The sequence below is a fragment of the Leptonychotes weddellii genome, chromosome 7 (assembly GCF_054177405.1).
Source record: "Leptonychotes weddellii isolate Sample4059 chromosome 7, ASM5417740v2, whole genome shotgun sequence".
NCBI lineage: Eukaryota > Metazoa > Chordata > Mammalia > Carnivora > Phocidae > Leptonychotes > Leptonychotes weddellii.
The window spans coordinates 38,260,771-38,288,535 of NC_138375.1; the positions used below are offsets into that span (position 1 = coordinate 38,260,771).

The window sequence follows — 27,765 nt, forward strand, 5'->3', positions numbered from 1 at the left end:
GACATTCCGGTAAGAGGGCGACGGGGCAGCCGCTGTGGGATGCAGTGGTCAGCACGGCCCAGCTGGGAGAGGCGCTTCATCTGCCGTGGGAACGGTAAGAAGCCACCAGCCACCAGCCGTGTGAAGATGCAAAGGAGAGGAGGCAGGCCGGGCGGAGGGAGCGGCCGCCCAGAGGCCCCAGGCTGGAAACTCAAGCCCTACAACCGTTCCATGGGGGAGGCTGGTCTCAGGAGATGCCAAGAGGCCAGGTGACGCCCTGTTAAGTAGCAAGTGACTAGCCAGAGCCAGTTCTTCTCTGCAGATCTTAACAACACCTACCTGCACATGCTGTGCAGTTTACCGAGCACTTTTCCTGCCACTCTCCCTTGGATTCAAGAGCCCTTGAACTCAAGTGCATAAGATGGACTGCAATTGCAGACAGGCACAATGCGCGGATCACACTGTCCCCAAAACACCTTCGCTCGCTCCCTTGCTCACTCAAGTGGCAGAGTATATACTTCAGCCTTTTCCTGTTTTAAAATCAAAAATGCAGTGCACACCACCTTCCTGGGCCCTGGGGGCAGCCTGTGCCTTCTGAAAGGCAGCCCTGACAGGTGCCAGCAGGGACGCAGTGGGGCCTGGGCGTAGCTGCCAAGGGAGGGGCACCTGGGCCCTGGCCGGGCCGTCCAAGAGCTGCTCCACCCCAGGTGACCTCGCTGGGCGCAGCTCCAAGAGACTTTGCAGATCTCTGTTGGATAAGGGGCCGCTTGGAGACAACAGGGAGGAAGAAAGGAGATGTAAAGGAGTAAGATAACACCCACCCCAGGAGATTTTCTGCCTCAGTTTCCTTAGCTGCAAAGTAAGAGATGAGTCTCTACAAGTCTCTGCAGAGTCTTCCAGCGCCCAGAACCCCCGGTTCTGTGCTGTGTTTGTAGTCCGTTGTAAGGATTGATTTCCTGTGCCTTGCAAACCATGTACAATCATCTTATCTGACGAGAGTGGGAACAGTAGCTGGGGGTGGCAGGGCGTTGTGGGGGCTGGAGAGGGGAGTTCTTGGAAGAAGTCAGTGAAAGTATACAAAATTATGAAACATAATAACGAAGCCACGTGACATGCACATTATTTCCAGTCTTTTGCTCTAGGGCTGTTTGTGGTGCCAGCACCGAAATCCCAGCTCATCTCCTGCATAGGCCACACCCACAGCACCAGGGCGCCTGTTTCCAGATCGGGGATTCATTCCGTGGGATCAAGCATTTATAGTAACACACGGGTTTGGGAAGAAGCACAGCTGACCCCCAGTAAACAAGCAACCCAGCCGGCGGGTACCCTAGAGAGTCCTCTCTGCGGCTCTGGGGCTCTGTGGGCGTCCGTGAACACTTGTCACAGGAGGAGATGGACAACGTTGGCTAACGTGGCTGGCGGGTTAGGAGAGCTCCATCCTATTGCCCTGCCTACCGAAGGTCGCTGGTAACTGGTCAGCCTTCCTGGTGAGCTGGGTCCGGCCTGGCCTTGTAGCCCAGTTTGGAGTCCTGGAACCCGTTTTGCTCTCCGGGCTGGAGAACGCACTCTCACCAGACCTAATGTCCTTCTGTGGGTCGCCTTTACACGAAGCCCTGAGCGGGCAGCTTGAGGGGTGGGTTGAGGAGCTTAGCCTTGAGTGTTTTGGTGGGAGAGCCTTTCAATGGCCTGGTTTATCTAAGCTCTGGGTGTTTATTCTTTTAGGCTGGGCTCAGAACCCCTCAATTTTCCGGGGCACCTGGTGGCTCAGTCATTGAAGCGTCTGCCTTTGACTCAGGTCGATCTCAGGGTCCTGGGATCGAGCCCCATGTTGGGCTCCCAGTGCTTGACGGGGAGCCTGCTTCTCCCTCTCTCTCTGCTGTTTCCCCTGCTTGTGCTCTCTGGCTCTCTCTCTCTCTCTGTCAAATAAGTAAATAAATAAAATCTTAAAAAATTTTTTTTCTACTTATTCTTTCTGTAGCTTCACTTTGTGTCTGTGGCTCCTGAGTCTTATTTCAGAGGATGCTGTAAGTACTTCTGTGTGGACTAAGATCAGTTACTCTTCTTACTGTTCTCCTAGAAGCCTCTTTAGGAGTTTTGTACTAATTTGGAAGACAGTGGGAAGATTAGATTTTTTTTTTTTAATGTAAGAGAGATGAATTAGTCATAGCTTTTTCATTGATAGGTGACAGAAACTCCACCTGGCATGTAATCTGGAAAGGGAACTTTTTCACTCATATAACTGCAAGAGTAAAGAGAGTAGACTGGCTTCAGGCACAGCTGGATCCAAGTGTTTAAATTACTTTATCGGGACTCTCATTTCAATTAAATTCAGCCGGCTGAGTCCCTTTGTTTAAATGCTCTAGCAAAGTCTGGGTGTTCACTCTGATCCACCCCTGAACCAGGTGAAGTACTTACTTGTTGTGGTCACTGGATGAAACATTTTAATTAGCCAGACTGTGCTTACCTGGACCGTCTGGGTGGCGTGGAGGGGCAACTTTCCCAAGAAACATCAGTAGGCTGCCACCATTAAGAAGGGGAATGGGTGGGAGGCCAGCCAGATAACAGAGGTGGGAGGAGAAGAAAACATCTGTTTAATGAAATGGCTTTGCAGGGACTTCATAAACATCTACCTTACTTCCTTCTTAGGAGGCAACTATGGGTCCAGAGTCATCGGTCTAGACCAGGCCAGTTCTAATTGACTAGTAGTGGTTACTAAGACTCCATGTTGAGCAGGCTTGGGGCTCAGCAGGAAGTATAGTGATGTTCAGTTAGTGGTATCCGCCATGGTTAGGAAGGCGGGGAGGGTGACCCCACTGCCAGGTACCTGCCACCCTAGCAGTTCCCATGGCTGGTCTGGGCATTCCTGATTGTAATTTAAAAGGGAAGACTTGGCTCAGACCATCAAATACAGCTTCTTGTCGGTGGAGGAGGCTCTGAGCGACAGTAGCATGCCACCCTAACTACCATCCTGTACTAGAGTCTCCAAGATGGTGGTCAAGAGGTCTGTCAGGCCCGGCTGGGGGCCCTGTTCCACGCCATCCCAGGCAGGTCTGGAAAGAGCCAGTGTAGTCTGGCTGTCAGGGCAAGGTTATTTCTCCCACAAAAACCATGAGCGATGATAAAACTGGGATCAGGGGGCTGGTGGAGGTTGAAGGAACACAGGGTTGGAAGAGCCAGTAGGTTTAGGACTGAGGGGATGGGTCAGAAGACAAGGTCAAACATTGACCTCCTGAGAGCCCCCGTTTTTCCATCAGTCAAGTGGGGATGCTGACCACTGACCACTTCCTGCATCTTGGGAAGGTACCAATGAGACCATAGCTGTGAATGTCACTTGAAAGTCAACTGTAGGGGCTTATCTGTGACCACCACTCATGGGGTGTCTGATGTATGCTAGGCTCCCAACCAATAATGTTGCTTTATCTTTGTACGAACCCTAGGACGCAGGATTATTTTTATTATTCCTGTTTCATCAATAGAAGCTGAGGCGGCCAGGGGCGCCTGGGTGGCTCAGTTGGTTAAGCGACTGCCTTCGGCTCAGGTCATGATTCTGGAGTCCCTGGATCGAGTCCCGCATCGTTTCTCCCTCTGACCCTCCCCCCTCTCATGCTCTCTCTCTCTATCTCATTCTCTCTCTCAAATAAATAAATAAAATCTTTAAAAAAAAAACAGCTGAGGCGGCCAAAGTTATGTCCTAACCTCAGAGAGTTAGTGTTAAGCGGCAAAGCCAGGGCCCGGACCTTTGTCTAGGCCTCTTTCCATTTCATGACAGTCCTTCCACACTCCACCTTTGTATCCCCCTCGGGAAATTCATTCATTCATTCATTTATTAGTTAAGTGCCAAGTTCTACCTAGATATTTCCTGAAAGCCTATGTGGATTTCAGAAACTAGATTGGTACAGAATTGTACAGAATGCTTGAGCAAGAGGGGTCCACAGGTCTGTCTCTTGGATGTTCTCTTTCCTAGAGAGGCAGTGAGAACTGAGAAGGCAGGTGACATAGTGAAGTGCGCGCATGGTGAAAGACGCATGGTGAGTGTGGACGGGCCCAGAACCCAAGTTCTGTCACTGCAGGCTGCCTTCGTCCCCCTCCTGCTTCCTTCTGCTCAGTAACTCTGACAATATGCTCTAGGCCAGGGACTAAGCTTCACGATTCGCTGATTGTAGTCAGGAAAGTGGAGCCACCAATTTTTCCTGAAGATGCATTCTTTCTTAAGCAGGAAATCGATTTCCAACAAGATACACAGGCTTCCAATGAAGCCACTTATGTGAATCTGTACAAAACACCATTAATCCACTGCTAGGGTCGTTTATCTCCCTGGCTGGGGCAGCCACGGCCTTTTCAGATCCGGGATATGATGCTGCTGGAGGAATGGGTACAGAAGGTTCCCCAACCAGAGGGGCATCCCATGGCAGGGGTGTAAGTGGACCAGTGGTGGGGACCCGAGGGGGCCATCTGCAGGAGGCCAGTGCACAGCGGCCCCAGGCCTGTCCCTGCGCAGCCATGAACTTGCCATGTGACTTGGATCTTGCTCAGCCCTTGTCCAGAAGCCCCCACCTTCCTTCCCATCAGTAAATGGGAATAAATGGTCCTGAATGTTCCTTTCCACTTTCAGAAGCAGATGCCAGGTGATGACACACGCTTTGCAGGGAGCAAAGAGACTTGGCTTTGAATCTCGGCTTCACCATTCTGGGACCCTGGGGGCTGTGGGTTGAGTTGTGTCTTCCAAGAGAAGATACGTTTGAGCCCTAACCCCCAGCACCTGGGGATGTGACCTGATTGGGAGATAGGGTCTTTACAGAGGTCATTAAGTTAACGTGAGGTCATTAGCATGGGCCCTAATCCAGTATGGCTGGTCTCCTTATCAAAAGGGGAAGTGTGGACACAGAGACAGGCACCCACAGAGGCAAGACGATGGGAAGACATACAGGGAGAAGGCCATCCACAAGCCAACAAGAGTGGCCTCAGAACAAGCCACCCCTGCCAACACGTGGAGCTCAGCCTTTTAGCCTCCAGACCTGCAAGATCAAACATTCCTGTCGTTGAGGCCCCCAGCCTGTGGTGCTTTGTTACAGCAGCCCTGGCAGACTGCTACAGGGAACTGGATCTCTGAGTTCCCCGAGGAGTGACATGGGCGTAGGGACACCTGCGCTGCAAGGGTTGCTTTAGGAATCCCTTAGTGCAGCCCCTGACATTTGGTAAGCGCTCAGTGGTAGCCATGGCTCAGTCCCGTGCTCCGTGCTGTGCCCCCCAGCGTCGCTAGGGGGCCCGCAGAGGAGGGACAGGACAGACCGAGGCCTCAAGTCAGACCTTTCAAAGAGAACTGGGTCACCAAGGCACCCCTTCGAAAAGCCTCTCTAAATATGGAGAAGGCCAGAGAAATCACTATTAATGCAGTGCTTAATGGTTTTTAGCCAGAGAGTGGCCTCAGCCCTAATCGACAAGGCCTCGAAGCTGAGGTTTCTTTATTTTTATGTCCCGGGTACACTTTGAGTATGTTGAGCTGCTATGAATAATCAATGAGTGCAGTAGTCATGGCCATTTTATGGGTGTTCTGTAAAGGAGGCGGCATGGTTCTGATGGGAAGGACACTTCCTGGATGACCCTGAGAAAATCCATTATCCTCCTTGGGCCTCAGTTTCCCTATCTGCAAAGGGAAGAGAGTAGACCAACCAGGCCAGGGACTCTTATGCTGCATTTGTGAAGGCCTGGGGGTTAAGTATAAATTTCTTGCATACACATGCATTGCTCAGACGTATTTTATGGGCAGCAAAAATGCTATCCATAGCTCTTGTCTGGTTCTTGAAGGGGCCTCTGACTCCCAGATTGTGTGCAATGACTTTCCTGGACAACCTCTCAGGGCTGCTAGTTCCTGGCCGGTCTGCGGTTCTGGGACTCTGATTTTATAGTGGTTTCTAAGCCTCAAGAAGCAAGTCCTACAGATGTGGCTTCTCTGAGTTACTGGGATGAGAGGGATCAGGGACAGAGAGCTCATCGCTGGGGGCTTTGCTGACCAGGGAGACCCCAGCTGCCCAGCACTCAGGGGTCTCTGCTTTGGCCCTCCCTCCTGCTCCACAGCCCTCGCCGTGGCTGAGTGGTGCCTCCCAGCCCCTCCACTCGCCCCTCTCCTGGATGCTACACCTGCCTAACCCATCTGCCTGCTTCGACGCTGACCCCACCCCCATCACATTTGGAGTAAAACCCAAATCCCTTACAATCCCTCCCTGATCCAGCCTCCACCGGCCTCTCTGAAGGCATCTTCCCCCATCCCCCCTGGCTCCCTGAGCTGCAGCCTCACTGACCGTTAGCCAGGGCTTCATGCTCTAGCCTCGGCCCACACTTGGGTCTTTGCCTTGCTGGGCCCTCGGCCTGGAACGTTCCTCCCCACATCTTCCACTGCCTGACTCCTCCAAGTCTCAACTCAGACACCAGCTCTTCAGGAAGCCCCCCCCCACTAACGCAGACTTCCCTTCCCTCTGTTCTCCTCCTTCAGTGCACCTGGCCCATTTCCTTCAGAGCACTGACACGACCTATAAGGAAATATTGATGTGTTTTCTTCCCTACCAAAATGTCAACTCGTGAGGGAATAAACTGAGTCTTACATGTCTCAGTGCCTGGCTCATAGTAGCATTTAATAAATGCTGGAACACACTCACTCGCTTGGCTAAAATTAAGATGACTGACAACACCAGGTGCTGGGGAGCGTGTGGGACAGTGGGTCCTCTCAGTACAGCTGGTAAGCGTGGACTATGGTACAACAATTCTGGAGAGCAATTTTGTCATTTTTACAAAATCACATACACTTATTGTATGACCCAGCCATTCTACTCCCAGGTATCTGCCCAAGGGAACTGAAGACCTATGTCCACACAAAGACTTGTACACACATATTGCAGACCTGTCCACCATAGCCGAAGACTGGAAACAGACCATCTAGAACAGGCAAGACCGCTGTATCCCCACGGTCTGATGGGACAGAGAGGAGAAGGAAGCTGAGCATCCACCTGAGTGTTCCCTGCGGCCAGGGCAGCTGAGTGGTGGTGACCTGTAGTAGTAGGGTGTGTTGGGCGGGGCCTGGGGCGATCCCAGGGATGCCCCCGGAGACAGAGATTCGCCGAGCACCCTGGTCCCAAGTCTGAGAGCAGGGGACCAGCCACTTGAGAGAACCTGGTGCTGGTGCTGCCCGTGGGTACCGGATTCTTGCAAAATGCCAATTAAGACATTTGACCCAAATTCGGATAAAAGCCTTTTTCCTGTGTCAAGTGGAGCTAATAATATACATTTGTTCATAATTTATGAGGCTTAGTAAGTGGGAACAATTAAGGAAGAGGCCTGCGCAAAACCTATTTCTTTTAAGTGTCACATAGGCCTTTTCTTGTTCTCTAAGGCCGTTCCACCCTCTCTGCCCACCATGAAACACTTAATTGTTTTTATTATTCTTATTTCTTATTTGTTGTTAGTACTGTTAGCTACCATTTATTGAGCATCTTCCGAGCCAGGCTGTAACATTGCCTTGTTTAATCTTAACTCTCTGAGGCGGGTGTTGTCCCATTCTACAGATGAGGCCGATGAGCTTCAGAGAGAAGAGATTTGCCCAAGGTTTCACAGCTGGCGAGTGGGGATTATGATTCAGGTCTGCCAGACCCCAAAGCCTGTGGTACGCCATTTCTGGGTCAGCCTCCCAGCTCGGCCTGTTTCTCAATCTGCAGGGCATCCCTTCTATTGGTGGTCGTTAAATGCGGGAGACCAGGGTCAGAAAGCCATCACCTTCTGATGAGTTGGTCCGGGGTTTGGCCTGAGAACCTGCATTGTTTCTAACACGTTCCCAGGTGGTGTTGACCCTGCTGGTCCTGGGACCACACTTTGAGATACGCTGGTTCAGTCACTGCTGTTACCGTAGTCCTCTGTGCCTCCCTCCTCCCCCACCCACCATGGTCGGGTGCGCTTAGAGCCTTGTAGACCTTTTCCTGTACATTTGCATATGTATTATTGTACACAAAGAATTGTGTAGTTTGATTTTTCTCTTTATGCACGTGAGATCATAGTCTACCTGCTATATTCTACAATTTGGTTTTTATTTCCATTTCATGTGTCTTGGAGAGCATATACCTCTACCTCATTCTTTTCAGAGGCACTGTGGTTTTCCAGGCTTCAGGTGATTATAGTTTTATTTACCTATTGTCCACTGATGGCTGGTCTTCCACATTTTAGACATTACGCATAGTCCTGTAAAGTCGCTGAGAACATAGATGAGTATTTCTCCAGAACATCGTCATCCCTCAGTAATGTCAGCTATCATTATTGCTGGGTTTTGTTTCATTGTTAATATTGCATTCCAGAAATCCCCTTTCAGGTGGGGACAGTAAATGAGTATCTGTTTAGAGCTTCTAATGAAGTTTTCAACACAGTAGTTCTGCTAAGAAGAAAGAGGTGCTGTGGGGCGTTGAGGGATGTGTAGGAGAGCAAAGGAGGAGGGGAGAGAACAGCAGGCAGGATTTAGCTTAGCTTCTGGTAGATTCAACCCTTGCCATAGGGTGGGGCCTACCTTGGTGTCTCTTGGTCACATGGCAAAATCGGGCCTTGACCAAGGGCTGCCAGAGGTCCAAGTTTGCAGCACCATGAGTAAGAAGTTCAGTCCACGCCCGGATCCAGCCAAGCCCAGCTCTGACTCGCCTCCTTCCTTCCTGTCTCCTCAGGGTGGGGGTTCCGGGGAGGAGCAACTCTGCGCTGACTTTCCCGAGCTTGACCTCTCCCAGCTGGACGCCAGCGACTTTGACTCAGCCTCCTGCTTCGGGGAGCTGCAGTGGTGCCCAGAGAACTCCGACACTGAACCCAGCCAGTATAGCCCCGATGACTCCGAGCTCTTCCAGGTATGTCCTCCGAGCCTTGCGGTCACTCTCTGCTCCTGAAAGCCTGACTCTGCCCTGCCCCACCTGCTTTTGCATTTGCTCATGCAAAGAAGTCTCATCACCCCCCAGAGCTCTTGGGACCCTGCCTCTTGCCCTGGATCTGCCCTTGATCTTGGGCAGTTCTCACCCCCCCGCCGGGCCTGTTACCACAGTGAGGGCCGGGAAGAGCTGCTCTTGCCAAGCCACCCCAGTCAGAAGGGAGCCCCTCAGTGGGCCCCGGGTGGTTTAAAACCCCGAGACCTCCCTTCCCTGTATTATCTCACTGAATTCTCATCCCTGCCCTGCAAGGCAGGTGTGATTATGAACCCATTTTATAGATGAGGAGACTGAGGCTTCGGGAAGTTAAGTCATGTGCTGAGGGCGATTCACCTAGTCAGCAGCTGAGCTGGTTGCAAACCCAGTCGGCCTCCCTCCTGAGCAAGGGCTTTGTAACCACGGCGACACCATAACGGAGATGACTCACATGTATTGAACAACTGCTCTGTGGCAGGACTGTCCCTGTTGTGTCTATTAACTCATTTAATTCTCTTAACAACTCTTAGAGCGGGTACTGCTGTCTTCATTTTTCAGCTGGAGGCGTAGAGATTGTTTAAAAAGAGGCAGTTCTGAGAACTGCAGTGCATATCAGTGCCTCTCACCTTGCATTCTCTGCGTCCAGTCTCGGGGGCCTGCGACGGGCGACCTTTCCTTTAAGAAGCCCCTGAGTATGGAATATTACGAAGTTTGGGATTTACTTCAAAATACAGCAAGCTCTGCATGCATTTGTGGGTGTGGGTATGTCGGGGAGGGTAGTAGGTGAGACAAGATCCGCCGTGTTGAAGCTGAGTGATGGGTACAATCAGATGTATTATTCTTTCCTTGAAATCTGCTCCCCCATAAAGACTGGCGGGAGAAGGCCTCGCTCCCCACGTCTGTCTGGCAAGATAACCATCGTACCAGTCATGGGCCGCGCGCATGTCAAGTGTCGTGCTGGTGTGCGATGGGCATCGTCTCAGTCCCCAGGGATTGTAGCGCTCCTTCTAGAAATGGAAGCTCCCTCTTCCTGTCAGGCACTGTGCTGTCTACAATCTAGAGAGAAAACTGACCCAAGCTCATTTAACACAGAAACCGTGGTCATTGTGACACGTGTACAAAAGAAACGAGCCGGGTGTGAGAAGGGGATCCAAAGACTGGATGGTCAGGAAGGGCCTCTCCGAGGAGGCCATGCTTCAGTTGGAGGATGAGAGGGGGAGCAGCCATGTGAGCTCAAAGAGCGGGGACAGAACTTTCCAGGCAGAGGAAGCAGTAAGGGCAGAGCCAGGGAGCAGGAAAGCTTGCTGTGTTGGGGAACAGAAGAGCTGCGGGTAGCAGGGGAGAGTCAGAGAGGTAGGCAGGGGCCAGATCATGCAAGGTCTTGTGGGCCATGGTGAGGAGTCTGGATTTTTCCCAAGTCTATTCTAACCTATAAAGAAAGGACTGTTAATAACCATTTTACAGGTGAGGAAAGTGAAACTCAGAGAGGTTGAGTAACCTGGTGCCAGGTCACACAGCTAGGAAGGGTCTAACTGAGGAAGCCATACCCCTCAGTGCTGAACAACCTCTCTGCCAACCCTGTGCAGAGCAGCATGGCTGGGCTCCAGTTCTGGCTTCGTCCAGGGACCTGCATTCTTTATTTGAACGATAGGGATGAGACCTACGCTATGCTGCTTTCTCCCTCAGAGGGGGCTAACTTCCAGAAAATGCTTTCAGGTCATGGAGAGCTGATGAGCGAGAGAGGTTTAGATACTGCATGGAGACCAGCCCCACCTGAACTGAACAGGCCCCCACTTCCTCAGACTGGCCAGACCCACCAGCAAGCCCCTGCCGAGATCCCACTCTGTGCTTGAAATGGTCTTGGGCACAAGTGAGCCTGTGTGGCCCCAGGGCTCCCAGCCCCGTGAGGAAAGCAGAACCCTCACAGACGGATAGCACCCTGGCTGACCCCTGCCCACCTGCCCTCCCAAGCCCAGGCCAGTTCCACCCATTACCCACGATGAGCCCCTGTGTGTGTGATTATGTGATCAGTGCCTGCCCCCCTGCCACACACACATCATAAACCCCATGACCTTGGGGGCCACGATGGCATTATGCACTGTTCTATCCCCGGGCTCTGCACAGAGCCTGGCACTCGCTCGGGCCTTAACAAACAGCTATCAGATGAATAAATCCTTCAAGGCCCAGCTCTCCTGTTGCCTCCTTAGGCAGTTGGTGAGTTCCTCTCCTGGGCTCCCATCTGCATGTGCCCACGCACGGGCTTGCCTGTGTCTCTGTGCCCTTTAGACGGTGAGTTCTTGAGGACAAACAGCATTGGATTAGTCTCGGGCCCTCACACGTCGTAAGGACTCGATCACATGTGTTGAATGAAGGAACTGATGGTGATTCTTTCCTGCCAAGGACCAGATGTGGCCCATTCCACAAACCTCAAGCTCGTGTCGTGGGTTCTCTCTCGGCCACAAGCTCGGTTTTCTCAGTTGGCCACTGGGAATCCTGGGGCCATGCTGCCTGGGTCAGAGTTGGGTTCCCCCAGTCAGATGGTGCCACTGCTACGGAAACAGACTGGGAGCGTGGAGGGCAAGCCACGGTGACAGGGTTAACACCTTCTCGGGGGCAGGGACGGTGCCCTCCGTGTCTCTGCGTTTCCAGAGTCCTCCGGCCAGGACCACAACCGTCGCTAAGTATTTTTGGAGGAAGCAGGCTTTGGGTTGTTCTGTCAGTTTGCTGTGTGGTCTTGGGCAAGGAGCTCCCTGAGTTGGGCCTCAGTTTTCCCATGTGGGGAACGTGGTGGATTCAATCAGTGGTTCTTGATCCGTTGAGGGGAGGGCCACCAGGTCCTTTTAGACTCTGATGAAATCTGTGGACCCACTCCTGGAAAAAAAGGAGGAAAAACTGATTTCCTGGGTTTTCTGGAGCCCAGTTGAGTCTCCTGGACAGGCGGGATTTCTGTCCCTTGTAGCAGAAATCCTGTTCTATGTCATTCCGGAATTCAGACCCCTCCTAGGCCTTCAAAGTGAAGCATTTTCCCTAAGATTTCTTCAAGACTCCTTTTCCTCCGGCTTGAGAGCAGCTCAGGAAGGCTGGGGTGGGGCTGAGGCTATTAATATCCCTTCCTTCCCTGATTAACTCTCCATTAATTTGCACTCCGCTTCCAAGTGGAGCAGGCAGAGCCTGGCCAGTGGGCCCGCGAAGAGGAGAGGGTGGTGCGGCCCCTGTGATGCATTACCCTGGGTGCTGACAGATGCTGTGGACACTGTGGGCAGATCGGCCTTGCTTCCCTGCAGGGTCAGGGCCTCCAACCCCGCTGGCTGCTCCCGAGCTGGAGCAGCCCAGGGAGGGCTGAGGAGAGGGGCAGGTCTTTTGTTACTCATTTCGTTTTGGCCCAGCCTGTTGGGTGCTTCCTGAGGGCTTGGCTGTTTTACATTCATTTTCCCGTGGTGCCTGGCACACAGTAAATCCTACCCCCACCCTGACTTGCTCTGTGACCTTGACAAGTCTGTTTCCTGGACCTTCATTTCCCCCCGCCAAAAAAAGAACGGCAAATAGGTTTCCTCATAAGGAAATGAGGAATATCAGTTATTGCCTGGAGGGCTCTGTTACAGATGTTGGTGTAGGGGCACCTGGGTGGCACAGTCAGTTAAGCGTCCGACTCTTGATTTTGAGTGAGATCGAGCCCCACGTCGGGCTCTGCGCTGGGCGTGGAGCCTGCTTGATTCTCTCTCTCCCTCTGTCCCTCCCCCTCCTTCTCTTAAAAAAAAAACAAAACAAAACAGAAAGATACTGGTGTGGAAAGAACAAGAGCCACAACTGGTGAATGATATGGGGGAGGGGCAGTGGCGTGTGGGGCCCACGTTTAGCACCCCTGGTCATTACATGATCCCTGAGGGATCCAGCTCTGATGTGTGTGATAATTCATAGTATCTCTGAGCCATTGGCTGTGTCCCTGTGTCCCTGTGGGAAAGGGGGAGCTCTCGTTCCATCTGGTGCTGGTGACATCATTTCTGAATAAGTTCCCTCTAGAATCTCTCTTTCGAGATGCTCATCTCAGTATCTCCCGGTGGCCAGAATTCACTGTTTGGTGCATTCGTTGTTCTGTTCGACAAATCTGCCTGGGTACCACCTGCCCCAGGCGCTGAGCTAGGCTTGGGAGCACCCTCTGGAGGAGCACTTTCGTCACTACTTCCAGACCTGGCCTTCCTGAGCAGACAGTGCGGGGGGAGGGGGATCATGTTTTCCCATTCTACAGAAAAACCAGCAAGGCTTAGAAGAGAGAAGTGATTGGCTCACAGTCACCCCGTGGTGGCACAGTCTCATGTGGTCAGCCCCCAGAGTGGTCATTGGGTCCCTGGTTCCAAGGTCTTACTTCAGGTCCTGTCAGGAGAGACAGATCACTCTGAGAATACAGGGGACTCTGGCCTGAGGGTGGTGGTGGGGGGCAGTCAAATGAGCCCATCACATTCTCGAGCCAGGGTCTGCAGGCCCGGATCTGCCCTTGTGTTGTTGCCCCCCCATACACAAACACTCCCCAGGGCCTGGGTCAGGCCCAACCAAAATCTTCTTTCGACCTTTCTTTTATTTTAGCTCTGTTCCAAAAATGACAAACGCGTTTGTCCTCTCCGCCCCATGTCCCCCTTCGAGTTACTCAGCCGCTGTCCGGTTGTAAAGGCCTGGAAGGGGCTGAGTGCAGCGAAGGCCGTCACGAGACGCGATTCTCAGATGCACTTCTTGAAGAAGGGATAAACAGCCTGACCTGAGGTGGGAAAGAGTGCGGGCGGAGGCCTCACGTGACCGCAGGCGCCTCCTGCCAGAAGAGGCCCATCGGGCAGGGCTTCCTGAACCAGGTGCTCGGTGCCTCACCTGGGACCCGTGTGAGCGCCACGCTCCAGGGCCTCCGGGCATGGGGGCCCGCGGGCTGCTGTCTGTGGGTGGGCAGGCCGTGTGCGTGCTGACCCTTGTCATTGTAGGTCTGAGGCATCGGAGGAGCTCGAGTCTCAGCTCATCTGTGCCACAGTGGCCTCAGTAGAAGTCCTCCCCTGTCCTGGATTTACTCTGTGACCCTGGACACCTTGTTCAACCTCCACATGCCTCAGTTTCCCCAACTGCAAAATAGAGATTAGAGTAGAACTCCCATCATAGACCTCGTTGTGAGGCTTCCCTGAGGCAGAATTCACGAAGCCTTTCTGCTCCTCTCCTTGGCCCCAGTCTTTGTCCCCGGCTTTTTGCTCCAGGTTTTCCCCTCTGCCTGGAGTCTTCTGTTGCCCCCCCACCCCTTCGCCTGGCGCCTTCTTGTCTTCTAGGCCTCAGTTGAAGTGCCAGCGAGCTGCTCAGAGCAGCCTTCTGGGACCCCCCTCACTAGCCTGTAACTCTTCACCCATTCTCTCCGTAGCAGCTTCCGATTACTTTCTTCCTAGACTTCCATTCCCTGAAATGATCTTGTTTGTTCCCTTGTTCTAAGTCTGTTCTCCGCTGGGGAGGAAGCTCCACGGGGGCAGGGGCTGCACCTGTCCTGGCGTGCGGTAGGACTGGTGCCCGGACCGTGCCGGGCGCAGAGTAGCCATTCAGTACATGCGTGTCCATACACCACCGCCACCGTCATCCCAGTAGCGATGGGAGTGGTGGTCCTGAGTACTGATTATGCACCAGGCACCCTTTGTTTGAGAGGCATCTTCATATACGTTAACTCGGATCAAGTCAGGTCCTGAACAATAACCGTAAGAAGTAGGTACTGTTGGGCGCCTGGGTGGCTCAGTCGGTTAAGCGACTGCCTTCGGCTCAGGTCATGATCCTGGAGTCCCGGGATCGAGTCCCGCATCGGGCTCCCTGCTCGGCGAGGAGCCTGCTTCTCCCTCTGACCCTCCCCCCTCTCATGTACTCTCTCTCATTCTCGCTCTCTCAAATAAATAAATAAATCTTAAAAAAAAAAAAAAAAAAAAGAAGTAGGTACTGTTGTTGTGTGGGCCAGATGAAGAAACTAAGTAATTTGCCCGAGGACCCATGATTGATAAGTATGGGATCTGAGATGCAACCCCAGCTCCAGAGCCCAAGCTCCTGAGCCACCACTCCTGAGTGGTGAGCAAGGCCGAGGAACCCCCTGGGACATGGGAGCAGTTTATTATTGCTGTGGTTATCATTGTCACAGCCAACCCCAGAGCTTCCATCCTGTACGCTGCCTGCCTGGGCCCCAGCGTCAGCGGGGCTGGGAGGCCGCAATGGGGTGCTGTTGCCAGAGGCAGGGACCAGCTTCAGGGGCCAAGGGCTGTGTCCCAGGAGTCAGAACAGGAGGCTGTGGTGTGGGAGGCCGCTGTCCTTGGTCAAGGGGACAGCAGGTGTCTTCCAGGTGGACAGCCCTGTGCTCACACTGGGGAGCAGCAGAGCCAGGATTGGAGCTTCCGGGGCGAGGCTCTTTCCAGTATCACGTGCTGCCTGCTCGCAAACTTCTGTGATTCCTGAGTCGCTAACATGTTTCTTGGGCATCTGCTATCCCAGCGATACTGAGAGATCTGAGAGCGAGGGAAGGACGGGAGAGGATTTGGCAAGGGGCTGATGGTGGTGCAGCTGCATGTGCAGAGCAGATTTCTACCAAGAAGACGTGCAGACGGCCGAGCCCAGGGTACTGACTAACCGTGTCCCTCTCTGCTCCACCGCGCTCCTCACTTCAGATCATCGACAGTGAGAATGAGGCCCTCCTGGCAGCGCTCACCAAGACCCTGGACGACATCCCTGAAGACGACGTGGGTCTGGCTGCCTTCCCGGCCCTGGACGGTGGAGACGCACCATCCTGCACTTCGGCTTCACCTGCCACCTCATCTGCACCCCCCAGCCCCAGCCCCTCGCTGGAAAGGCCCCAGGCCCCGACGCCTGAGGTGGACGAACTCTCCCTGGTGAGAACCTAGTTCCAGCTGACGTGATGGTGGTGGGCTGGGCTGTGCTGTCTGGGTGTAGGCTTGTGGGTGCAGGGGAAGCTGCACCAGCCGCTGCAGGGCTCTCTGTGCACCACTGAGCAGCCTGGAAGGGCAGCCTGGAAGGCCTCCGGGCCTCACCGTTCCTGCCTGTACAGCTGGACTAACCCCGCAGGCTCCACCTGCACTCTGTAGGTCCTTTGGGATTTCACCGGTTGACCTTCCTTGTGTGGTAAACCCTCGAAATCACATGTAAACCTTTCCCTGAAGGTTATGCATGCACACGCAGTCAAAATTCAAGCAGGAAATGTGGATAGTTAAAAGCAAAACCTCCTTATCCATCCCACAGTTGTGTTCTCCTTGCCTGGAGGTAACCATGGTTACCGATCTGTTTTGTGACTTTCCTCTTCCACCTTTTTTTTTTTTTAAACTACAAAAGCGAGTCCACATTATACACCGCTCTGCACCTTTTCTCAGTGAACTGTCTTGAAAACTCAGATGAGCACAGGTCACTCTGCTCCATCCTTTTTGTCAGCTGCGTAGTGTTCTTTTGTAAGGATATACCGTAACTTGTTTGACTCGTCTCCTGGTTGGTGGAGATTTATGTTGTTCCAACTCTGATTGCTACACTGTGGGGGTCAGTGTCCCGGCACAGGCCTTTGCCTCATCTAAGTGGGTGAGTTTCTAGCAGTGGAATTCTTGGGCCTACAGATACCCGATGTTTCAGTTTAGACAGCTGGTTCCAGATTGCCCTCCACAGGGTTTGGGCTGGTTGATGCTCCCACCAGCAGAAGCTCAATGCTGTCTGTGAGTATATGTGGAATGGGGGAATGAGCAGTTTTCTGCACAGTTTTGCAGTCTTCTGGGGAGAAGCCTTCAGCTTTTATCAGGTTCTCAAAGGAGTCCAGACCTCAAAAGTTACTGAAAGCAGTTGCCCCTAATTCAGGCTGAGGGTGTTGGAAGCTGGGAGCTGAGATGTCATGGAGCGTGTGAAGTCCAGCTTCGCTCACCTATCTTGGGGTCCCCGCCTTGGCGCTGCAGCTCCTGGGGGCTGACAAGACCCAGCTGGAAAATCGGAGCCTATTGAGCTGGGAAGGGTCTTAGGTCAGGGAAAGTTCTGAGCGGAAAGGCCCTTGGTGACTATCAAGTGCAGCTCTAGGAAAACTGAGGCCCAGAGCAGGGAGGGATTCTCCTGTGGTCACAGAGCAAGTCAGTATTCTGACTTCTGGTCCAGGAGGCTTTTCCTTCTTTCCCACTGCCTGCAAGTTCCCCAGAGCGGCATGAAACATTTAGTAAGCACCTACTGTGTGCTGGGCACGAGAATGTGTTCAGTCCCACATTGTGGCTTCTGCTGACAGGAATCCGACTGGGTTTGAATCCCAGCCCCAGCAGTTAGTGCTTGTGGGTCCTTTAGATCCCTAATATCTCTGATTCAGCTTCCTGGTCCATAAGGTGAAGCTGATAATAGCGGTTATCTCAAAGGCTGTTAAGAGGAGTCCAGCAGATAATGCATGGAGAGCACTTAGAACGGTGCCTGGCACAGCAGTTGCTCAATAAATACTATCTAAGTAATAGTCCTGGCGGTAGTACTACCAAGAGGAATTCTCAGTGTGGGGACTGTGGAGAGCGATCAAACCCCAGAGAGGCAGAGAGCGACCCCTGCTGGCCACAGGGTGTTTCTCTCCTGTGCCTCAGACTGCCTTTCCTCCTCCGTCTGTTGAGCACTTCTGGCACTGTGCTAGGTGCACGGGAAACAGACTCACCCTCTAGACTCCCAGCATACACACAGAGTTCAGAAAGGCCCTGAGAAGTGATCCAGATGCCCAGTTTTCATGGGTCCCAGGGAGTCCACCGGTGGACTGACCAGGACCCATGGACCTCTGTATATCCGTGCGTCTCTCTGAGGTCAGCAGCTTCTGTCTTATCCCTTGAGAAACTCCTGAGTCCAAAAAGGTTCATAACTAGTCCTTTAGTGTTCTTGCTGCCATTATGCCAATGGAGAAACCAAGGCCTGGAGAGGGAAAGGACTCGCTCAAGGTCTCATAGTGAGTGGGGCTGAGCTGGGCCAGAACCAGGTCCCTCCCACCGGCTCAAGGATCTTTTGCTGTCCATGTCAGAGAATCACAGAGCTGCGTGTGTTGGTCTGGGATCTAGGTGGGGTGGTGGGAATCCTCAGCTTCTAAGGGAGTGAGGAGTGGCCTTTTCTCTGGTGCCTGAGCCTTTGGCACTCCTTGCTGGGGTGACCTGGGGGGCATATCCCTTGAGGGAAGATTGGTGCTATAGCAAAAACCCATCATGCTTCCTGACTTGTTCTCAGTCTTGCTGGGACAGGATCCTGGTGGAATTTCCAGGGATGCTCGGCTCCCAGCTCTCTTGCTGGGATGCACCATGCACCTACCCTCTGGGTGCAGAAGTGTAACAGCGTCTCAGCAATTTTTATAGAAGACTTAGAAAAGCTAGACAAACTTTGGTATTCTTCCACCTGTGTAAAAACAGTCAGGTGTGTTGGAGGTGGTACATACGTACATTCTTGTGTGATCGATCCGAAAACCTCAGGATTGGGTCACAAGAAGGTGGTTAATAGTCATTGCCTCTGGGAAGGAAGCAGGGGACACCTCAGGCAGGAGGGAGACTTGCTTCTCATTGTCCACCCCTTAGTATTTATGGTATATATTTTTACACCATTTACAAGTATTACTTTTTTAATTTAAGAAATTAACTTTTTTTTTTTTAAAGATTTTATTTATTTATTTGAGAGAGAGAATGAGAGAGAGCACATGAGAGGGGGGAGGGTCAGAGGGAGAAGCTGACTCCCTGCCGAGCAGGGAGCCCGATGCGGGACTCGATCCCGGGACTCCAGGATCATGACCTGAGCCGAAGGCAGTCGCTTAACCAACTGAGCCACCCAGGCGCCCTAAGAAATTAACTTTTAACGGAACAGTATGAATAAGCAAAAAGAACAAAAGGGAAATCAGCTGGAATCCCATACCAAAGAATCATTGTGGTGCCCGACTTTCCAGATTGTGTGTGTGCACACATGTGTGTACTATAAGTGTATGCAGAGTGTCCCAATAAACTGTTCATGTCATATCTTAACAGTAGAGTGGGAAGACATTCCCCAAGATCTGTGTGGATTTCTCAAAGGCACAGGGCATTAGTAACTCTGAAAACGATTTACATTTTATGGGGATGCTTAGATTGTTAGACAATCTGCTTTCTGTACTTAACGTAATGGGAACATATTCATGAAATGCCCTCCCTGTATTCTTACCATAGTCCTGTGATGACCCGGGGTCAGGGCGTGCGCCATCCCAAGAAGCTGCTAGCTCTGGGCTCAGACTTCTCCCCAAGCCACGTTTCTCCATGTCCCCCAGCAGAGCACAGCCCCAGCTCCTCTCCTCTCTGCTTCTCCCACAGCTGCAGAAACTCCTCCTCGCCACGTCCTACCCGACCTCAAGCTCCGATACCCAGAAGGAAGGGACCGCCTGGCGCCAGGCAGGCCTCAGGTCTAGGAATCAGCGGCCCTGTGTCAAGGTATTTGTGCACGTGTCCCCAAATCCACCCAGGCCCCCAGGTGGCCTCTGAGGGGTGCAACCTTCAGCTCTTATTAGGGGGTATTGAGTTCAGTCACCTTCCATTTACCCTCCTTGTGCCTCACATAGCCCTTGTAGCTGGTGCGCTGGGTACTTCTTGAGGCCCAGGCCAGTTTGGGGTTCTGGAAAGAGCATTGGACTTTCTCCTACATCTCAGTGTTTGAGGCACCATGTTAGACATTGGGTTAGAGCAGGAACAGGAAGATGTGGCCTGCTCTTAGCGAGCTTATTCTAATGGGTGACACACAGAAACCTCAGATCCTCGCTGGAGACCACAGTAAAGAGTTTGGATTTCTTCAGGGGGGAAGCCATGGGAGAGTCCCAGGCTCTGTTGTGAACACCAAGGAGCGAAGCAAATCCCTTTTCCTCCTTGGACTCCATCTTCCAAGATTTTCAAAGAGGTTTCACCGGTGATTCCTGGCATTCCCGTGACTCAAAGCCTGCACTCGGTCCTTCGCCTTGGGTCCCTGGACACTCCTGCAGGAGACTATTGCACACAATCCCATGCCCTCGGGGCAGAAACAGGGTTTTTTTTTTTAACAGTTTCATGGAGGTTTCACTTATATATCATAAAAGGCACTTATTTCGAAAGAACAATTCGATGATTTGTAGTAAAGGGACAGGGTTGTGCAGCCGTGACCACAATTTAGTTTTAGAACATTGCCGTCATCCCAGAAAGCTCCCCAGCACCCCCATGTACAGTTAATCCCTCTCCCCACACCCAGGCGACCACTAATATGCTTCCTGGTGCCATTACTGAAGGGTATAGTGCAGGGGAGCGGGGTGGTCACAGCAGGGCTGCGGCAGGGAACCGGGAAGGGGTGAAGTCCGTGGCTGGGAGGCCTGTTAGGAGGCTGGTCATTCCTTTGCTCCTCGTGACCTGAGCGCTGCTAGATGCCACGTGGGCCCCAGCCGGTGGCCACAGGCGTGGGGCAGAGTGGAGGGGGGCAGTGCAGGCCTCCCTCCTCACTCGGCCCTCTTTCTCTCTCTAGGTGGACGGCACCCAAGACAAGAAGGCCCCCACGATGCAGTCTCAGAGTCGGAGTTGTACAGAGCTGCATAAGCACCTCACTTCGGGGCCATCCTGCCCCCAGACTAAAGCCCGCTCCCCAGACAGGGGCTTGCAGCCACCACCCTCCCTGAGTCCCCAGCTCCCAGCCAAGGAGGAGGAGGAAGCTGGTGAGGACTGCCCGAGCCCCCAGCCGGCTCCAGCCTCGCCCCAGGACTCCCCAGCCCCGGGCAGGGCAGGCCCCGGCGCCCAGGGGTCCCGGGAGGACATGCAGGAGATAGTGAAGCTCATTCGCTACATGCACACCTACTGCCTTCCCCAGAGGAAGCTGCCCCCACAGGCCCCAGAGCCAGCCCCCCAGCCCTGTGGCAGCCCCTCCAAGCAGGTCAAACCCCGGCCCCGGTCCCAACACCCTTCCAAAGGCTCCTGGGCTGAGTTCTCCATCCTGAGGGAACTTCTGGCTCAAGATGTCCTCTGTGATGTCAGCAAACCTTACCGCCTGGCCACACCTGTCTACGCCTCCCTCACGCCCCGGCCCAGGCCCAGGCCCCCCAAAGACAGCCAGGCCTCCCCTGGCCACCCGTCCCCCGTGGAGGAGGTGAGGATCACAGCTTCGCCCAGGAGCACCGGGCCCAGACCCAGCCTGCGCCCACTGCGGCTTGAGGTGAAAGGACATGCCGGCCGGTCAGCCAGGCTGCAGCGGGAGGAGGAAGAGGAGGAGGAGGAAGAGGAAGAGGAGGAGGAAGAGGAGGAGGAGGAGGAGTGGGGCCGGAAAAGACCGGGCCGAGGCCTGCCGTGGACCAAGCTGGGGAGGAAGCTGGAGAACGCGGTGTGCCCCGTGCGGCGTTCCAGGAGACTGAACCCGGAGCTGGGTCCCTGGCTGGCATTATCCGATGAGTCTCTGGTCCCTGCGGAGCCCCAAGGAGCTCTGCCCTCGCTGCGCCTGGCTCCCGAGGCCTACGACATGGCGGGGGCACTGGGCAGCCCCACGGATGAGGACAGTGGCCAAGACCAGCAGCTCCCACGGGGACCCCAGATCCCGGCTCTGGAGAGCCCCTGTGAGAGTGGGTGTGGGGACACGGATGAGGACCCCAGCTGCCCACGGCTCCCTTCCAGAGGTAGTCGGAGTCGGTGGTCTGCAAGAGAGGGGGCAGGGATGGGGCGTGGCGTACCCCACTGCGCTGGGAGCCAGGAGCCCTGTGCTGGGCAAGTCCCTTCCCCTCTCCAGCTCTCGACTTCCCTTTCTGTGCAATGGGCTAGTTGGGCGGATCTTCAGGAATCACCCACCCATCTCTGAGTTTCTCATCACGCATGGGCCAGGCACCACTTAATGAACACGGAGCGAGATGCCTGCCTTCGTGGGGCTTATGTGTCAGTGGGGCAGACAGGCAATCACAAAGTAAATAAAAAAGGAAGATAATTACAAATTGTGCTAAGTGCTCTAAAGAAGACGTCCTGGGTGATGATGTGACGAAAGGAGTGAGTCTGTAAATCGAGCTCCCTAATGACGTTGAATTTTAAATGGTAACAGTAGTGGTGGTGATTATAACAGGTATCTATCGTATGCTTGCTGTGCCAGGCGCTGGTCTAAAACTTGACACAGCTTAACCCCACTGACTCCTCACGGGGGCCTGTGTGGTAGGTGTGGGCATAATCTCCATCGTCAGACACAGAAACTGAGGCACAGAGGTATCGAGCGACCCGTCCAGCTAGCGAGTCCGTCCATCTGTCCACCTGTGCCTGGGCCCCCCAGCCCCTGGCCATCCCTGGGGCGCCCCCCCGCCCCGCACTGTACTACACTGTTTGGCCAGAAGGGGTCACCTGCTCTTTCCGAAACCTCCCGTAGCCCTCCCGCTGCTAATGTTGCTGAGACCCTGGGAAGGAAGGTGGCTTTGAGTTGTCCCTGCCCTTCCCTAAAAATGACGGAGGCTTTTGGGTCACATGCCTGCAGGGAGCCCTGCTTGGCACCAGTGGGAGTTCGGGGTTTCCTCCAGAGGGAAACGTCTGCTAGTGATGCCGTGTTGGGGAATCTTATTTTTTTCTTTTTCATCTTCTTTTCAGACTCTCCCAGGTGCCTCATGCTGGCCTTGTCACAAAGGTAGATTTTTGGAAATCACTGGTTTATTATTCCATGAGTCTTTGTCCTGTTGGGTATGTGTATCGGGGGTGTGGGCTTGAGTGGGTGGTCAGCCTCTGTGCCTGCCCCGTCCCATGCCCCACCCTCATTGCCATGTGGGGCCCTCGGTAGCCGGGGTCCCTCAGAAGGGAGGTCTCTGCAGGCCCAGGAAAAGTGGGGAATTAAGGTTTTAGGCCATTTCATAAGCTGTCCTCTCCAGGACGGGGGAGGGGGGTGGAATTCTTTTCTCCTCAGGGGAAAGCTGATAATGCTGTGTGGCTTTGGCAAGTCTCCTCCCCACTCTGGGCCTCAGGTGCTCCTTCTGTGAAATAAGGAGGGTGTTGGAGGGTGATGATGCTTGCCCTCTCTCCATCCTCCAGAAAATGTCTCCTGTGTCTCCTGCCAGAGCTGTAGGCTGCTTTGAATTCCTCTAAGCCAGGATGGGGGTTTCCCAGAAAATTCTCCCCGGGACCCACGTCTGTGGGCAGCAGAACCAGGGTCTGTCACAGTGTCCCGTTGCCCTCCTTGCATGGTGGGGAAGTGGAGCCTGCTGCTGATTGGCCTCTTTCCTTTCTGTCCTCCCCACCCCCACCAGTGACCCTCCTTTCGGCAGGAAGAGCTTTGAGCAGACCTTGACGGTGGAGCTCTGTGGCACCGCAGGTGAGCCCGGGGCTCGGCTGGTAGGGTGCCCTTGGGGGAGCCGACACGACTCCTGGCCACGAGTCCCCACACGGAGCGGCCCCCTCGAGCCCTCCCTGCCACTGCTGCACAGGCTGCAGGGCCCCAAAGGTGCACAGTGAGGGTGTCGTAAGGGGGAGAGTCAGCCGATCGGCTGCAAACGATCCGCACATGAGCTGAGGGCGGGGTTAGGAAAGGGACACACATCTCCCCCCGAAGGAGCCCGCCATCTTCTGTAGGAGACAGACTCACGCCATGACGAGTCCTGTTCCAGGCACACGCATTCAAAGTGTGTGCCAGAGCTCTGGGAGCACGCAGGAGGGGGCGGGCGGGGACCGGAGTGTGGCCTGGGAAGATTTGCAAGGCCTCCAGAGCAGGGGGCTTATGAGCCGGGCTTGCCGGAGGAGCAGAAGCTGGGGAGATGAAGGAGGCGGGCAGGAGGTCCCTGGTGGGCAGGATTGATGGGAGCAGAGGCACGTGGGGTGAAATCACAGGTGCCCCTGGGGAGGCTGGTCACCTGGAGTCGCTGCGTAACAAAAGGGGGGCGGGCAGGAAGGAGCCATCACAGAAGGCCGAGAGGAATGCCGGGCTGAGGGTTTGATCTCCATCCTGGAGGCTTCAGGAGCCCCTGAAAGGGAGAGATCGCGGGTGTTCAGCAAGTGCCCTTGGGTGCACTGGGGAGGAGGGAGGCCAAGGTCAGATGCGGGAAGCGCTGATGGCGCTGTGGCGGCCCGGTCCAGGTGGGAGGTTTGACCTGTGGCGCCGGCATCCTTCCCACTCAGGGGACCTCGGAGCCAGTTGAGAGAGCTTGTTGAGTGACTGGATGTAGAACAGGAGGGGGTATCTCAAATGACCTGAAGGTTTGGGCTTCTGTGCTCAGGCTACAGAGGGATGGCAGGGGGATTTCGTCACATGCCCGCTCAAGATTGGCCGTGGACTGTGTGCGGAGTCCCGGGCCACATTCAGGCTCAGCCAGCCGTGCAGCGATTGGTTAGTGACGCCTGCCATTCGTTGGGCTGGGAGAATGGTGGTACCTGGGCTGCTTATTTGCCATCCCAGACTAGAGTCTCTGTCCATTGGAGAAGTGATCTGTCTCCGCCTCACAGCGTTCCCCTCTTGCTTGGCTAGGACTCACCCCACCCACCACACCTCCCTACAAGCCCACAGAGGAGGACCCCTTCAAGCCAGACGTCAAACACAGCCCAGGCGGGGACAGAGCTCCCAGCCTCCCCAGCTTGGAGGGCCTCCAGCTCGGGGCCGCCCCCGTGGCTGCCCACAAGCTGCCAAAGAAGCACCCAGAACGGAGCGAGCTCCTGTCCCACCTGCGGCATGGTACAGCCCAGCCAGCCTCCCAGACTGGTCAGAAGCGCCCCTTCTCCTGTTCCTTCGGAGACCATGATTACTGCCAGGTGCTCAAGCCAGAAGGTGCCCTGCAGAGGAAGGTGCTGAGGTCCTGGGAGCCGTCTGGGGTCCACCTTGAGGACTGGCCCCAACAAGGGGCCCCACGGGCTGCGGGGCAGGCCTCCGACAGGGAGGAAGACAGAAGCTGTGACGGTGGTGCCCCCACCAAGGACAGCGTGCTCCTGAGAGACCACGAGATCCGCGCCAGCCTCACCAAGCACTTCGGGCTCCTGGAGACCGCCCTGGAGGACGAAGACCTGGCCTCCTGTAAGAGTGCTGAGTATGACACAGTCTTTGAGGACAGCAACAGTAGTAGTGGTGAGAGCAGCTTCCTCCTGGAGGAGGACGAGGACGATGAAGAGGACGACTCAGGGCTCAGCCCCCCTCGCTCTGACCACTGCCCCTACCAGAGCCCCCCAAGCAAGGCCAGTCGGCAGCCCTGCTCCCGCAGCCGCTCCAGCTCCGGCTCCACCTGCCGCTCCTGGTCACCAGCCACCCGGAGGACCTTCAGGTATGGATGGGTGGCCTCAAGAGGGACAGTGGGCAGCTGAGGACCGCAGTTCCCAGGGTGCCAAGGGAGGGAGGAGCCCTGAAGCCGGGGCTGTGTCTCCCCATGTGGCCCACGTCTGGTCCGAGGCCCTGGAGGTTCTCCCTGGGGGAGTTGTGGGCAAGTTCTGGAAGCAAGCAAAGCCTGCTATGTGATGGTCAGGAGCCACCCAAATCTCTTGGCCCTGGGAGAGCAAGAAAGCCCACTTCCTGGCCATTCGTGGCCTTTATGTCTAAATGAACGTGTCCCTTACTCATCTGTGTTTTCTGCTTTTATATTTGTAAATCAGACCCAGTTTAGTATCTATGTGACATCTACACGTGAAAGGAAGATTAGCAGAATTCTAATCTGCGTTCTAAAAAAAAAAAATAATACCTGGACTTAAAGCAGGGATAAGGTTTATTCCCATTTCTTGGTGCTGCTGAGCTGTGCAGGACTTCTAGCAGCCAGCCGTCCCCCTGGTTGCTGCTGACCTTCCCACAGGGATGGATGGTGTATCATGAGCCTGTGTGCTCCTACCATCTTGGCTCACTGAACTGGTCTGAAAGAAGGTGCCGGTCCAAAAGTCCACGGGGAGCTGGGCAGAAAGAATGGAGGTTTGGCATATGTTGGTGGAGACAGGTTGCTTCTCTCCCTGATCACAGCAGGACCTGATTCTTCACCTGAGGGAGGCCTGAGGAGGGTCAGTGCAGGTCCCAAACCCTCTGCCTGAGATGCACGTGAATGACCACTAGATGGTGCTCTCGGGTCTGGAGCCGGGCAGCGGCCACCTGGCGCTCGTTACCCTGTGATGACTGCACCCCACCCGCCTAGCGTCTGAGTCTGTGCGTCTGGGGGTGGTGGTGGAGAATCTGCATTTCTAACTAGTTCCCAGTGATGATGATGTCTCCAGAGTGCCAGACTCTGAGACCCAGAATTCAGGTAATAGAAAAATATCTTTTCTTAGAAAAACTCAGCTTTATGTATCTATACCAGTAGCTCTTATCTGTTTGAAAATCTGATTAAAGCAAACACTCCTCTTCCCCTTAAAATGTACATGGACCTCTAACTGGGCATTCAATTTTAGGGGGTTTGTAGACTCCAGACACTAAGGTTAAGAAGCCCTGCACTACCTGTTACTCAAAATGAGTTCCTTCTCGATTTCTCTAAAAGCCCTTCTATGTAATAAGCCAGGATGATTGGTCGGACCTCTCTGAGCCCTCTTTCCGGCTCCAGTCTCCTGGCATGCGCATTAGGCAGTTTCCTCTGCAACATTTCGTAGCTCAGAAGCTACTCAGGCTCTTTTCTTTTAGAAATACATCCCCCAAGGCTGGAACTGGAGCTTCCTGGCCTCCATTCCCTCCTGACCAGTTCAGGGCTGTTGGGGGAAGGCCTGCATTCATGCACTTGCCTGCAGAGAGTTGGGAGCCTCTCTAGAAACTCCCATGGATTCTCCTTTTCCTCCTCTAGAAACTCCATGGATTCTCCTTTTCCTCCTCTAGAAACTCCATGGATTCTCCTTTTCCTCCTCTAGAAACTCCCATGGATTCTCCTATTCCTCTTCTTGCTTTTGGGCCAAGCTCAGGGCTGGCTTTTTCTGCTCCCTAGAGAAAATTAATTGGTTAATTCAATTCTTGCTCAGCTGACAGAACTTGGCGCCTGGTAAATCTGGTAAACTGGTCGTCCGTCTTCTCCAAACCCACATTTTTTCACCCATGCTTCCAATACCAAACATTGGTCCACAAGTGTTTTGTTTTTTTGTTTTTTTTTTTAAGATTTTATTTATTTATTTGACAGAGAGAGACACAGCGAGAGAGGGAACACAGGCAGGGGGAGTGGGAGAGGGAGAAGCAGGCTTCCCGCCGAGCAGGGAGCCCGATGCGGGGCTCGATCCCAGGACCCTGGGAGCATGACCTGAGCCGAAGGCAGACGCTTAACGACTGAGCCACCCAGGCACCCCGGTCCACAAGTGTTTTGAGCTGGTTTAAAATAACAAACCCCACAGTACCTTCTGGTCACTCTCAGCTCTTCAGGTGGGAAACTGCCAATCTGTTGCAAAGGGATGATGATACTGTTATTTATAGCACTTCATTTATTTATTTATTTTTCAATTTTTATTTTTATTTTTTTATTGGAGAGAGAGAGGGCAGGGCAGAGGGAGAGAGAGATTCCCAAGCAGGCTCCATGCCCAGTGCGGAGCCTTACTCGGGGTTCAATCTTGTGACTCTGAGATCATGACCTGAGCCAAAATCAAGAGTCGGACGCTTAGATGACTGAACTACCCAGAACGCATTTATAGCACTTTAAAGTTTGCAAGTCATATCCCCTTCTGTGACCCTATTTAGCTTCACAGATGCACTTGGAGGGCACATCTGCTTCTTATCCCCATTTTATAGATGAGGTTGCTGAGGCTCTTAAGAGGTGCAACAGAAAAGCAAGCAAGCAATTACTGAGCAGATCTTGAGCTCAGCATTTTCTAATTTGCGCCTCACAAATGGCCAAGGAGGCTGTACAGTCAGTTCTCCCTGTCTTATAGTCGAAGAACTGGAACTAAGGGGATGTAAATAACTAGCCCAAGGTCACCCAGCAGGGAGGTGGTAGGGCCAGGATTCAAACGCAGGCCGTCTGACCAGAGAGCCGATGTGC

The 27,765-nt window shown here is 53.9% G+C and overlaps 1 protein-coding gene across 4 annotated transcripts in view; it reads left to right on the top strand.

Annotated features, from left to right (window-relative positions):
- PPARGC1B (PPARG coactivator 1 beta) overlaps nucleotides 1-27,765 on the top strand; it is a 107,805-nt gene that overhangs the window by 69,140 nt on the left and 10,900 nt on the right. For all 4 annotated transcript variants that reach the window (XR_014146944.1, XM_081826158.1, XM_081826156.1 and 1 more), the window contains exons 2-8: nucleotides 8,673-8,846; nucleotides 15,557-15,778; nucleotides 19,214-19,330; nucleotides 20,382-21,516; nucleotides 22,460-22,496; nucleotides 23,110-23,174; nucleotides 24,321-25,104. Coding sequence is in view for 3 of the 4 variants with exons in the window: in XM_081826158.1 (XP_081682284.1) it covers nucleotides 8,673-8,846; nucleotides 15,557-15,778; nucleotides 19,214-19,330; nucleotides 20,382-21,516; nucleotides 22,460-22,496; nucleotides 23,110-23,174; nucleotides 24,321-25,104 (2,534 nt within the window). In the remaining variant the exon portion in view is untranslated. The remainder of the gene's footprint in view (nucleotides 1-8,672; nucleotides 8,847-15,556; nucleotides 15,779-19,213; nucleotides 19,331-20,381; nucleotides 21,517-22,459; nucleotides 22,497-23,109; nucleotides 23,175-24,320; nucleotides 25,105-27,765) is intronic.